Below are 14,295 nucleotides of genomic sequence, written 5' to 3'. Positions count from 1 at the left end.
TGTACGCTGATGATTGATCTTCTTTTAAATCCACAATTTGGATCCCAGCACAGCTTCATTGAGGATCTATATACTTTTTCAAACCTCTCTGGATTACAACCAATTTATTATTATTATACTATATTACGTATTTGATCACAAACAAATACAACTTTTACATTACCGTGTAGTTTACCAATACAATGGTGATGTGGACATTTTAATTTAATACAAAAATATATATATATTTAACTAGGCAAGTCAGTTAAGAACAAATTCTTGTTAACAATGACAGGGGAAGAAGGACAGATTTTTACATTGTCTGCTCGGGGACTCGATCTAGCAACCTTCCGGTTACTGGCCCAACGCGGTAACGAAAATAAATTATCTCACTCCAATAAATTTTAATAAAAAGTTAACAAAAATGTAAAAGAAAATAACTTTTTTGGGCCTTAAAAATATCGCTATTTTAAAACAAGCTTCAGAAAGTTGATTGCAATTTCAATTTAATCAACCAGAAAAAAACTGAACAAATAATACAACAAATATGAATAAACTCCATGACTTGCATATACTAATAGATTTTTAAAAAACATAATAAAAATAATAAATAAAATAGGTATAATAAATTTTATCATAAGTAGGACTGATGGAGTTATGTCACACACGCAGCTAACAAAAATATATGGAAATGTCTGCTTTACCCAAAATTATAACCAACAAATTGCAGCATTACCGCAAAAATGGAAGAGGAAAGTGGAAGGGGGAAAAGTAGGGCACTTTTCTGTCGGGCCCTGCATTAAAGACCATAATTGCTAGAAGAAAATTGTGATAAATAAAAAACTATATCAGTTTAACTGAAGTTCCAATAAATGCATATAGATTGCAAAATAGTTGGGAAGAGATTTTCGACGTACAGATTCCATGACACGTGGTTAATGAACTGATACGCAAAACGACTTCCGGATTCAAAAAATATATATATTTAAAATATTATACAAAATTATTGCAAACAATGGAATGTTATATATATGGGGTATACAACCTTCCCAGCTCTGCAGATTTTGCTGTGAAGAGACAGAATCATTAGATCGTTTGATTTGGTACTGACCATATGAAGCTTGTTTTTGGTCACAGGTCCAGGAATGGCTGAAGAATTGTAATATTTACCTGGAGCTAACGCTGCAGACAGCACTACTGCGTGGTCTGAAAAGTCATAGTCAATCGACCAATAATATAATAATACTTTTAGCAAAACGGTTTATTTTTCATTTACAATCTGTAGAAATTATGAGAATAAAAAGGTTCAGAACTGTTGTGAAACATCACAGCACAGTTGAAAAATATATGGCAAATAGAAATCCAATATGGAAGGTGTTAAGAGATAGATGGGAGGGGTTGAATGTAGCTGAAGTAATAAAGGAACATTAAAAAAATGTGTATACACACTACCGTTCAAAAGTTTGTGGTCACTTAGAAATGTCCTTGTTTTTTAAATAAAAACACATTTTGTCGTCCATTAAAATAACATAACATTGATCAGAAATACAGTGTAGACATTGTCAATGTTGTAAATGACTATTGTAGCTGGAAACGGCTGGTTTTGAATGGAATATCTACACAGGCGTATATGGGGAATTGGAAGTGATGCAGACAATTACGTTAATGGAAGCTACAATCTATCTGCAATTTTAAAGCTGATCTACCCCGTAAAAAAAAAAATATAAATTCGATAAATAAACAATGTTTTGAGTAGATACATACAGATAAATACATATGTTATCCCGCATGTGTTTCAATAACGTGTGCGTAAATGTTTCCTGCATTCTTAGCAGTGTCATGTAAGTCTAATATGTTATTTCTAAAGGTTTCTCTAAGTGTCACTGTTCACCAACTAAGGTTGAATATGTACCACAGCTCTCCTCCCACTGCTGTCATATTCGGAGTTCAGGGTTTGCCACTGATGCAGAAAACCGTGGAAACAATCAGATTGCTCATACTCTTGGTATACATTTTGGCGTGACTTTAATCAAAACATATCTCAGCCTGTGGAATATTATCATACTTCAAGTGATCTAAATGTACGGCTATTTCTCCACCGTATTCTAAGGATAGGATGCAAAGGATTCTTGGTGACCGGCCTGGTCGGCTGCTTGCTTTCTTTCTTATGACATTGCAGTCCGCCTATCGAGACGTGAGTTATTCTTTTCCGGGGAAGATGAAAGGCGGATCTGTTATTGGAAATATAGCCAAGAATCTCGGGCTAGAGGCGAGAAGACTGTCCACTTTTAAGGCCCGTATTGATACCGAAGGGAACCGTAAACATTATTGTGACAATCTGAGTACTGGGGAGTTTTTATTGTTGAGGAGAGGATCGATAGAGAGGGGCTTTGTGGCAAGAATACTTTTTGCGCTTTGAAACAGGAACTTGTGTTAGAGAATCCTTTGGAGCTGCAACGATTAGTCTTCATGCTCAATATATTAATGACACCTCTCCACAATTAATGAGGAGTTGATTAAATTTGAAATAGCAGGATCGGCAGATGTTTCAATTGAAAATAACATTGCATTTGCTATGGATCATAAAACTGGAGAAATAAGAGTTTGGGTCAGTTGATTTTGAAGAGGAGTCGTCGTATGAAATGCAGATCGGTGCCAAGGATTGGTTAGGGTCAGCGTCATACGCAACGTTGATAATACAAGTAACTGATGTAAATGGCAATGCCCTTGTGATATATCTAAAATCTCTGACTAACCCTATTCCTGACAACGCGTCACCTGGTACAGAGGTGGGCATCATTAACGTGCAGGATAGAGACTCTGAGAATAACCTTAAGTCCACTGCTCCATTCAGCAAAGCGTTCCTTGCTTCTACATCTGTGTTGTTTGCTGTTTGGGGTTTTAGGCTGGGTTTCTGTACAGCACTTTGTGACATCAGCTGATGTGAAAGGGGCTATATAAATGCATTTGATTGATTGATTGGTTGATTAAGCTGGTGCCATCAATCAAAAACTACTATTTTCCGGTGACCACGGGTAAACTGGACCGTGAACTAGTGTCTGATTATAACATTACGACCGACGTTTGCTCTCCACCCTCTGTCCTCCTCTAAAACTAAAACGTATCTGATCATCTGGCTGGTGTCAGTCTTCAACTTTTTCCTTACCTTCATTTTTTTTCACCTTTATTTAACCAGGTAGGCTTGTTGAGAACAAGTTCTCATTTGCAACTGCGACCTGGCCAAGATAAAGCATAGCAGTGTGAACAGACTATACAGGTCTATATACATTGTGTGCAAAAGGCATGAGGAGGTAGGCAAATAATTACAATTTTGCAGATTAACACTGGAGTGATAAATGATCAGATGGTCATGTACAGGTAGAGATATTGATGTGCAAAAGAGCAGAAAAGTAAATAAATAAAAACAGTATGGAGATGAGGTAGGTAAAATTGGGTGGGCTATTTACCGATAAGACTATGTACAGCTGCAGCGATCGGTTAGCTGCTCAGATATCAGATGTTTGAAGTTGGTGAGGGAGATAAAAGTCTCCAACTTCAGCGATTTCTGCAATTCGTTCCAGTCACAGGCAGCAGAAAACTGGAACGAAAGGCGGCCAAATGAGGTGTTGGCTTTAGGGATGATCAGTGAGATACACCTGCTGGAGCGCGTGCTACGGGTGGGTGTTGCCATCGTGACCAGTGAACTGAGATAAGGCGGAGCTTTACCTAGCATGGACTTGTAGATGACCTGGAACCAGTGGGTCTGGCGATGAATATGTAGCTAGGGCCAGCCGACTAGAGCATACAAGTCGCAGTGGTGGGTGGTATAAGGTGCTTTAGTGACAAAACGGATGGCACTGTGATAAACTGCATCCAGTTTGCTGAGTTTTGTAGATGACGTCGCCGAAGTCGAGGATCGGTAGGATAGACAGTTTTACTAGGGTAAGTTTGGCGGCATGAGTGAAAGAGGCTTTGTTGCGGAATAGAAAGCCGATTCTGGATTTGATTTTCGATTGGAGATGTTTGATATGAGTCTGGAAGGAGAGTTTACAGTCTAGCCAGACACCTAGGTACTTATAGATGTCCACATATTCAAGGTCGGAACCATCCAGGGTGGTGATACTAGTCAGGCGTGCAGGTGCAGGCAGCGAACGGTTGAAAAGCATACATTTGGTTTTACTAGCGTTGTCATCCTGACCGCAGGGGAAAGCCCCGACTTTTGTTTGATGGAGTGGTCACCATCCCCAGCGCATATCTCCCTCCAAACAGCACAGAGGTGGATGGCACGGGAACTCTCCGCAGCGCCTACCATTTTTAACGCGTACCTGACGACGGAGCCACGCACAAGTGACTTCTATGTACGATCCACTGACAACACGCAGCCCGCAGAGCAGACTCTGAGAAAAAATCCAGCAAACTTTTCTGAAGAACTTGATGACACTGATGGGTCCCTGAAGGTAGGCCTTTATTGTAAATAAAAAATATTTAATTTAATGAAATAGAGCTATATTGTTATACAATTACAGGTAAGATGCTTTACAACATTTTCCTGGATGAAATCACCGTTCCCCGTGACTATGTCAATGCAGATTGTCTATTTAGCTGACGAGTTTGTTCTCCAGGTTCGATGTAATCTCGTTATGTGGTTTGATTTGTGATGGCCTTTGTACTGTTTGGGATTGAATTATTGGATTTTTCACCTTCACGCAGCACAGTTTTGATTTCACGGGAAATGTGTTGATATAAGAGTTTTTGGCACTGTTGGAGTCTAAGCTTACTTGAAATGAGGTTAGAACAGAGAGAAATCAAAAGTATGTGGACACCCGCTTGTCAAACATCATTCCAAAATCATGGGCATGAATATGGAGTTGGTCCCCCCTTTACTGCTAAAACAGAAATAACTATTCTGGGAAGGCTTTCCACTAGATGTTAGAACATTGCTGCAGGAACTTGCTTCCATTCAGCCACAAGAGCATTAGTGAGGTTGGGCACTGGTGTTTGGTGATTAGGCCTGGCTCGCAGTCTGTGTTCCAATTCATCCAAGGGGTGTTCGATGGGGTTGAGGTAAGGGCTAGGTGCAGGCCAGTCAAGTTCTTCCGCACCTATCTCGACAAACCATTTCTGTATGGACATCACTTTGTGCATGGGGGCATTGTCATGCTGAAACAGGAAAGGGCCTTCCCCAAAGTATTGCCACAAAGTTGGAAGCACATAATCGTCTAGAATGTCATTGTATACTGTAGCATTAAGATTTCCCTTCACTGGAACTAAGAGACCTATCCCGAACCATGAAAAACATGTATCTTACACCAAACTTTACAGTAGGCATTGGGGCAGGTAGCGTTCAAATGGCATATGCCAAACCCAGATTTATCCGTCGGACTGCCAGATGGTGAAGCATGATTCATCACTCCAGAGAACCTGTTTCCACTGATGGTGGCGAGTATTTACACCACTCCATCCGATGCTTGGCATTCCGCATGGTGATCTTAGGCTTGTGTGCGGCTCCTCGGCCAAGGAAAACCATTTAATGAAGCTCCAGACGAACAGTTCTTGTGCTGTTGTTGCTTCCAAAGGCAGTTTGGAACTTGGTAGAGAGTGTTGCAACCGAGGACAGACAATTTTTTACGTGCTACACGCTTCAGCACTCTGCCGTCCCTTTCTGTGAGCTTGTGTGGCCTACCAATTCGCGGCTGAGCCGTTGTTGCTCCTAGAAGTTTCCACTTCACAATGACAGCTCTTACTGTTTACAGGGGAAGCTCCAGCAGGTCAGAAATTTGACGAACTGGCGTGTTGGAAAGGTAGTGTCCTGTGACTGTGCCACACTGAAAGTCACTGAGCTCTTCAGTAGGGTCATTCTACTGCCAATGTTTGTCTATGGAGATTGCATGGCTGTTGGCTCGACTTTTTACACCTGTCAGCAACGGGCGTGCCTGAAATAGCCGAATCCACTCATTTGAAGGTGTGTCCACATACTTTTGTATATATAGTGTGTTTACACAGCGAAGGCCTAATTAGCGATACAATGTGATGCTTCGAACACACCGACAATGCATTTTGCGCAAAATAGTACGCAGCATCATCTGGCTATGTATGCAACAAAAGTTCAACATTCACCTTCTGCTACCATTTCTTTCAAGCCGTCTACGCATACAGTTTAACGCATACGTTCGATAAATCCAACGTATGCACCACACCGAACGCACTGCAACTGCCTCTGCAACGCAATGCTACAAGGCAAACGCAGAGTTTAATTGGCAATGAATGTAATTCTGGTGTACCAAAATGCCTACCCTTTCGGTGTGTTCGAAGCGTGAGAGTGTCTGGCGTGCAGCGGCCTCGCTATGTCCCTGTCCATGATGTTGAAATCTCATACAATCATTTTTTAAGCCAGTGGGGTTTACTCAATGATTGTGGACTCTTAGGACTTTTTTTTCACATTCTCTGCTTTTGTGTATGAGATTGTACTCGCTGAAGGACCAGCAATATAAATGGCATAAATCTAATATTTGCATTGTAGCTCATATTAAATGTCCGATCGCAGATGCGTTCCATTTTGTAATGCATTAATTCTGCCTGATCCTAACTCATATCAACATAGTCCGGTTGAGTGACAATTATGGAGTTTTTTGTGGTTTTATATGCTGTTCTTTTCTTTGGTCATTTTCAATAGTTTCCCGATCAATTCAGCCAAGGCTATATGCATTTTTGAACGATCATATGTGTAATATCCGAAGGGTACTCACTGTGTCGCTATTCACCAGCTATGTTTTTATAGATCCAGTTCTCCACCCACTTGTGTTGTTACAAGGCTCAGGTGCCATTCAGCCGCGGAAGAGGTTGGAAACGGTCAGATTGCGTGCACATTTTGGAATGTAATTTTGATCGAACTGTATGTCTTTTTTTTTGTGGAATACTATTTGTTAAAAGTGTACTATCTTAATTATATGGTGTGTTCACGTTTTAAACCCGTGATGGGACACAAAGGATTTTCGGTGCCACTGGTCCGCTGCGTTGCTTTCTTTCTTATGACGTTGCAGTCCGCCTATGGAGACGTGAGCTATTCTTTTCCGGAGGAGATGAAACGCGGGTCTGTGATTGGAAATCTAGCCAAAGATCTCGGGCTGGATCTCGGGCTTGGGCTGTCCGCTCGCAAGGCCCGTATTAATACCGAAGGGAACCGTAAACGTTATTGTGACATTAATCTGAGTGTCTGATTACAACATTACAATCACTGCCACCGACGAGGGCTCTCCACCTCTGTCCTCCTCTAAAACTGTTCAGTTATCTGTAGCTGATGTCAACGACAACCCACCTGTGTTTGAGGAACAGTCCTATAGCACCCACGTGACTGAAAATAACCAACCTGGTTTCCGTGTGTTCCGTTACTACACAAGACCCAGACTGGAGACAGAATGGCACAGTGATTTACTCTCTCTTACCTGGTGAGGCAAACGGTGTCCCGATGTCCTCGTTCTTATCTGTAAACGGAGACACAGGGGTGATCCACGCTGTGAGGTCGTTTGATTATGAACAGTTTAGGAGCTTTAAAGTCCACGTTGTGGCCAGAGACAACGGTTCTCCTCCGCTCAGCAGTAACGTCACCGTCAGTGTGTTCATAACAGATGTGAATGACAACTCTCCTCAGATACTATACCCCGCCCCCGAGGGGAACTCTTTCATGACAGAGCTGGTCCTCAAAGCTGCTCACGGGGGCTCTCTGATTTCCAAGGTGATAGCGGTGGACGCGGACTCCGGCCAGAACGCCTGGCTGTCCTATCATATAGTAAAATCCACGGATCCAGGACTTTTCACTATTGGTCTCCACAGCGGAGAGATCAGGACACAGCGGGACATTTCTGAATCTGACAGCATGAAACAGAACCTTATTGTGGCAGTGAAAGATAACGGACAGCCCTCTCTCTGCGACCTGTGCAATGTATTTAGTGATTTCTGACAACTTGGCTGAAGTGCCAGAACTGAAAGATATATCTTATGATGAGAGCAATTCCCAACTCACCTCTTATCTGATCATCGCGCTGGTGTCCGTTTCCACCTTTTCCCTTACATTAATTGTTGTCATCCTGGTCGTGAGTTTTTGCCGCAGGAGAAAGCACGGACTGTTGTTTGACAGAGCGGTCACCATCCCAAGTGCGTATCTCCCTCCAAACTAAGCAGATGTGGATGGCGCGGGAACTCTCCGCAGCACCTACAATTATGACGCCTACCTGACGACGGGTTCACGCACAAGTGACTTCAAGTTTGTCACATCTTACATTGACCACACCCTGCATGCGGATCAGACTTTGAGAAAAACTCCAACAGACTTTGCTGGAGAACTTGATGATTCTGATGGTTCCTCACAGGTGGCTTGAACTGTAAATAAATATCAACTATAGATTTGATTATATTTGTCATAGAATAGAAGCCCATCTTTTTGTACAATTACAGTTAACCATCTTTGTACAATAACGCTTTTTTTATGGAGAAAATCATGTAGCCTATTGAACCGGAGTGTGTGAATACCACAGCTTGTCTATAAGGCAATCTGTTCATGCTTTACGTTTGATACAATTTGCATTGTATTTATGATGGTTGAAATCCCGTCACAGTTGAAAGAGAAAATATTGATGCTACTGGTTTGAGTTGTGTGGGTCTGAGTATGCGGTTTGATTTGTGATTGGTTATGTTTGTGATTGTTCTTTGACGTACACGCTGCACATGTTTTGAGGTTAAATGTGTTATGATTAGGAAGTAGAATCTCAATTCAACGGCTCAGACACAAGAGGTCTACAGTCAATCACGGATTACAAAAAGAAAACCAGCCCAGTCACGGACCAGGATGTCTTGCTCCCAGGCAGACTAAATAACTTTTTTGCCCGCTTTGAGGACAATACAGTGCCACTGACACGGCCTGCAACGAAAACATGCGGACTCTCCTTCACTGCAGCCGAGGTGAGTAAAACATTTAAACGTGTTAACCCTCGCAAGGCTGCAGGCCCAGACGGCATCCCCAGCCAAGCCCTCAGAGCATGTGCAGACCAGCTGGCTGGTGTGTTTACGGACATATTCAATCAATCCCTATCTCAGTCTGCTGTTCCCACATGCTTCAAGAGGGCCACCATTGTTCCTGTTCCCAAGAAAGCTAAGGTAACTGAGCTAAACGACTACTGCCCCATAGCACTCACTTCCGTCATCATGAAGTGCAACTGGGTACTGGACTTCCTGATGGGCTGCCCCCAGGTGGTGAGGGTAGGCAACAACATCTCCACCCCGCTGATCCTCAACACTGGGGCCCCACAGGGGTGCGTTCTGAGCCCTCTCTTGTACTCCCTGTTCACCCACGACTGCGTGGCCACGCACGCCTCCAACTCAATCATCAAGTTTGCGGACGACACAACAGTGGTAGGCTTGATTACCAACAACGACGAGACGGCCTACAGGGAGGAGGTGAGGGCCCTCGGAGTGTGATGTCAGGAAAATAACCTCACACTCAAAGTCAACAAAACTAAGGAGATGATTGTGGACTTCAGGAAACAGCAGAGGGAACACCCCCCTATCCACATCGATGGAACAGTAGTGGAGAGGGTAGTAAGTTTTAAGTTCCTCGGCATACACATCACAGACAAACTGAATTGGTCCACCCACACAGACAGCATCGTGAAGAAGGCGCAGCAGTGCCTCTTCAACCTCAGGAGGCTGAAGAAACTCGGCTTGTCACCAAAAGCACTCACAAACTTCTACAGATGCACAATCGAGAGCATCCTGGCGGGCTGTATCACCGCCTGGTACAGCAACTGCTCCGCCCACAACCGTAAGGCTCTCCAGAGGGTAGTGAGGTCTGCACAACGCATCACCGGGGGCAAACTACCTGCCCTCCAGGACACCTACACCACCCGATGTTACAGGAAGGCCATAAAGATCATCAAGGACAACAACCACCCAAGCCTCTGCCTGTTCACCCCGCTACCATCCAGAAGGCGAGGTCAGTATAGGTGCATCAAAGCTGGGACCGAGAGACTGAAAAACAGCTTCTATCTCAAGGCCATCAGACTGTTAAACAGCAACCACTAACATTGAGTGGCTGCTGCCAACACACTGACTCAACTCCAGCCACTTTTAATAATGGGAATTGATGGGAAATTATGTAAAATATATCACTAGCCACTTTAAACAATGCTACCTAATATAATGTTTACATACCCTACATTATTCATCTCATATGTATATGTATATACTGTACTCTATATCATCTACTGCATCTTTATGTAATACATGTATCACTAGCCACTTTAACTATGCCACTTTGTTTACATACTCATCTCATATGTATATATGTACTCGATACCATCTACTGTATCTTGCCTATGCTGCTCTGTACCATCACTCATTCATATATCTTTATGTACATATTTTTTATCCCCTTACACTTGTGTGTATAAGACAGTAGTTTTGGAATTGTTAGTTAGATTACTTGTTGGTTATTACTGCATTGACGGAACTCGAAGCACAAGCATTTCGCTACACTCGCATTAACATCTGCTAACCATGTGTACGTGACAAATAAAATTTGATTTGGGATTTGATCTGATTTGATGGGGTCTGAAGGGCAGCAGCATTGCTGTGCCACTATCCATGGTGCTGAAATCCCATTTGAAGCGAGCAGAGTATACTTTTTGCTTTATCACTGTAATTGCTTTAATTCATTGCCATACTCTCCGTTTTTTTATACATTGCATTGATGAGTGTTCACCAAAATACCAGCGTTAAACATCTAATGCTTGCAACGTACAGCTATAGCCTAACTTATCGCAGATGTCTTCCCCTCTGTAAAGTATTTCTTCTAGCTAATCTTAACTCATGAAAATAGTATGCTGATGCTTGTATTGCCCTAATTCATGCAGTAGGTGTTATATTTCCGTTTCCTGTGTTTCCTTTGGGTTATTTCCATAGGCTTCCGGTGATTTCCCCCGGAATAGTTACAGTAATCAATCATTCATGGGGCGGCAGGGTAGCCTAGTGGTTAGAGCGTTGGACTAGTATCCCCGAGCTGACAAGGTACAAAACTGTCGTTCTGCCCCTGAACAGGCAGTTAACCCACTGTTCCTAGGCCGTCATTGAAAATAAGAATTTGTTCTTAACTGACTTGACCAGTAAAATAAAGGTAAAATAAATTAATGAAAATTCAGAAGGCTATTTATCCAAACACGGTGAACAACGAGTGAGTAGGTCTACTGTTTACACACTACACATTAGCAAACATTATTCTAGATCTACTTGGTGACATGTAGAATCTACATTTCGTGAAATATAGATTTAGAATGTTAATATGTGTAATATCTAACGAGTACTCGCTGTGTCGCTGTTCACCAGCTGCGTTTGGGTAGAGCCAGTTCTCCACCCACTGGTGGTGTTACAAGACTCGGATCCCATTTAGCTGCGGAAAAGATTGGAGACGGTCAGACTTCTGGCACATTTTGTGGATATTGTTTAGATCATACTGAATATTTTGTGGAATACGATTTCTTTACATTGTAATATTTAGACTTGATGGAATTTCAACGTTTTTAATGCCAGGATGGGACACAAAGGAATATTGGTGACAGGCCTGGTCTACTGCGTTGCTCTCTTTCTTCTTACTCTGCATTCCGTGTATGGAGACGTGAGCTATTCTTTTCCGGAGGAGATGGAACGCGGATCTGTGATTGGGAATATAGCCAAGGATCTCAGCATCGATGTTCGCAGACTGTCCGCCCGTAAGGCTCGTATAGATACAGAAGGGAACCGTAAACGTTATTGTGACATAAATCTGAGTACCGGGGAATTTATTGTTGCCGAGAGGAATGACAGAGAGGGGCTTTGTGGAGAGAAGGTTTCATGTGCTCTAAAATTCGAATTTGTGCTTGAAGATCCACTTGAGTTGCACCGAGTCACATTGCAAATTCAGGATGTTAATGATAACACGCCTATCTTCCCAAAGGAGTCTATCAAGCTCGAAATTAGTGAGTTGGCGGTCAAAGGCGCTCGCTTTCGTGTGAATGCTGCCCACGACGCAGATATAGGACAAAACGCAGTGCAAAACTACATGTTACAAAGGAATGACCATTTTCTGCTGAATGTTCAAACCAATACGGTCGGCAGTAAATACGGTGAGTTGGTACTAGATAAAGAATTAGACCGCGAGGAGCAGCGGGAGTTAAAATTATTGCTAACAGCAATAGATGGCGGCACTCCGCAGAGATCAGGTACTGTAGTCATACACGTCACTGTACTGGATGCTAACGATAACGCCCCAGTGTTTAGCCAGGCCGTCTATAAAGCCAGTCTGCCTGAAAACTCTCCTTTAGATACTGTAGTGGTTACAGTAAGTGCTACAGATGCAGACGAGGGAGTGAATGGGGAAGTGACGTATGAATTCAGTCGCATATCTGACATAGCCAGAAAAATATTTGCATTAGATCAGACAACTGGAGAAATTAGACTAATAGGAGAAATAGATTACGAGGAAGAAGCTAAACATGAAATCATTATTGAAGGGAAAGATGGTTACGGTCTTTCATCTGACACTAAAGTGATTATAGATATCACGGATGTAAATGACAACGCCCCTGTAATATATCTGAAATCTCTGAGTAACCCCATACCTGAGAACGCGTCACCTGGCACAGAGGTGGGCATCATTAACGTGCAGGATAGAGACTCTGAGAATAACCGACAGGTCCGCTGCTCCATTCAGCAAAACGTTCCTTTTAATCTGGTACCATCCATCAAAAACTACTATTCTCTGGTGACCTCGGGCGAACTGGACCGTGAACTAGTGTCTGATTACAACATTACAATCACTGCCACCGACGAGGGCTCTCCACCTCTGTCCTCCTCTAAAACCGTTCAGTTATCTGTATCTGACGTGAACGACAACCCACCTGTGTTTGAGGAACAGTCCTATAGCGCCCACGTGACTGAAAATAACAAACCTGGCTCATCATTGTGTTCCGTTACTGCAAGAGACCCAGACTGGAGACAGAATGGGACAGTGATTTACTCTCTCTTACCTGGTGAGGCGAACGGTGTCCCGGTGTCCTCGTTCTTATCCGTTAACGGAGACACAGGGGTGATCCACGCTGTGAGGTCGTTTGATTATGAACAGTTCAGGAGCTTTAAAGTCCACGTTGTGGCCAGAGACAACGGTTCTCCTCCGCTCAGCAGCAACGTCACCGTCAGTGTGTTCATAACAGATGTGAATGACAACTCTCCTCAGATACTATATCCCGCTCCGGATGGGAACTCCTTCATGACTGAGCTGGTCCCCAAAGCTGCACACGGGGGCTCTCTTGTTTCCAAGGTGATAGCGGTGGACGCGGACTCCGGCCAGAACGCCTGGCTGTCCTATCATATAGTCAAATCCACTGATCCGGGACTTTTCACTATTGATCTTCACAGCGGAGAAATCAGGACTCAGCGGGACATTTCTGAATCTGACAACATGAAACAGAACCTTATTGTGTCAGTGAAAGATAACGGACAGCAATATCTCTCTGCGACCTGTGCAATGTATTTGGTGATTTCTGATAACTTGGCTGAAGTGCCAGAATTGAAAGATATATCTTATGATGATAGCAATTCCAAACTCACCTCTTATCTGATCATCGCGTTGGTGTCCGTCTCCACCTTTTTCCTCACCTTCATTATTGTCATCCTGGCCGTGAGATTTTGCCACCATAAAAAGCCTAGACTGTTGTTTGACGGAGCGGTCGCTATTCCCAGTGCTTATCTCCCGCCAAACTACGCAGATGTGGATGGAGTTGGAACTCTCCGCAGCACTTACAATTATGACGCCTACCTGACGACCGGGTCAGGCACAAGTGACTTCAAGTTCGTCAGATCCTACAATGACCACACGCTGCCCGCGGATCAGACTCTGAGAAAAACTCCAACAGACTTTTTTGAAGAACATGACGATTCTGAGGGATCAGCCGAGGTAGGCCTTTCATGCAAATAGAAATTGAGGAGATTTGCTTTGATGTTTTAAGAATATTATTTCACAGCAAGTTCTTTAAAAAGAGATCTGAAATGCAACGATTTAATGTCTTTCATTTCAAAGAGAAACATCTTAATGATGTTAAATGTTTGTGTTGTGACCGATTTATTGTGATTGATAGATTGGCTGGACACTTGTGCAGCATATACGCTGGTTGGTAGTTAGGTAGCCTATTGTGGTACAGTTTACTCGTAGAACTGTTTGTATATAATCATTTAGCAAACAGTGATGAATGATGAGATAATCAGCTCTAACTCATCAGTTAAAAACCGTCCAAG

General features: G+C 42.9%; 1 protein-coding gene and 1 pseudogene across 1 annotated transcript; both read left to right on the top strand.

Annotated features, from left to right (window-relative positions):
• The first annotated feature begins 2,197 nt into the window (after positions 1-2,197).
• On the top strand, positions 2,198-8,358 carry LOC135527230 (protocadherin gamma-A11-like; annotated as a pseudogene).
• Positions 8,359-11,557: 3,199 nt separating this feature from the next.
• On the top strand, positions 11,558-13,978 carry LOC135527229 (protocadherin beta-15-like). The gene has a single exon (XM_064955835.1). The coding sequence runs from the start codon at positions 11,558-11,560 to the stop codon at positions 13,976-13,978; it is 2,421 nt and encodes an 806-aa protein (XP_064811907.1).
• Positions 13,979-14,295: the final 317 nt, after the last annotated feature.

The sequence above is a fragment of the Oncorhynchus masou genome, chromosome 32 (genome assembly GCF_036934945.1).
Source record: "Oncorhynchus masou masou isolate Uvic2021 chromosome 32, UVic_Omas_1.1, whole genome shotgun sequence".
In the NCBI taxonomy this organism is placed as follows: domain Eukaryota; kingdom Metazoa; phylum Chordata; class Actinopteri; order Salmoniformes; family Salmonidae; genus Oncorhynchus; species Oncorhynchus masou.
Note: the sequence above shows the minus strand (reverse complement) of the source record. Positions and strands in the feature narration are given on the sequence as shown.

Excerpts from the sequence above, each read along its gene's own strand:
- LOC135527229 (XM_064955835.1), top strand. The coding sequence starts at position 11,558 with ATGGGACACAAAGGAATATTGGTGACAGGCCTGGTCTACTGCGTTGCT.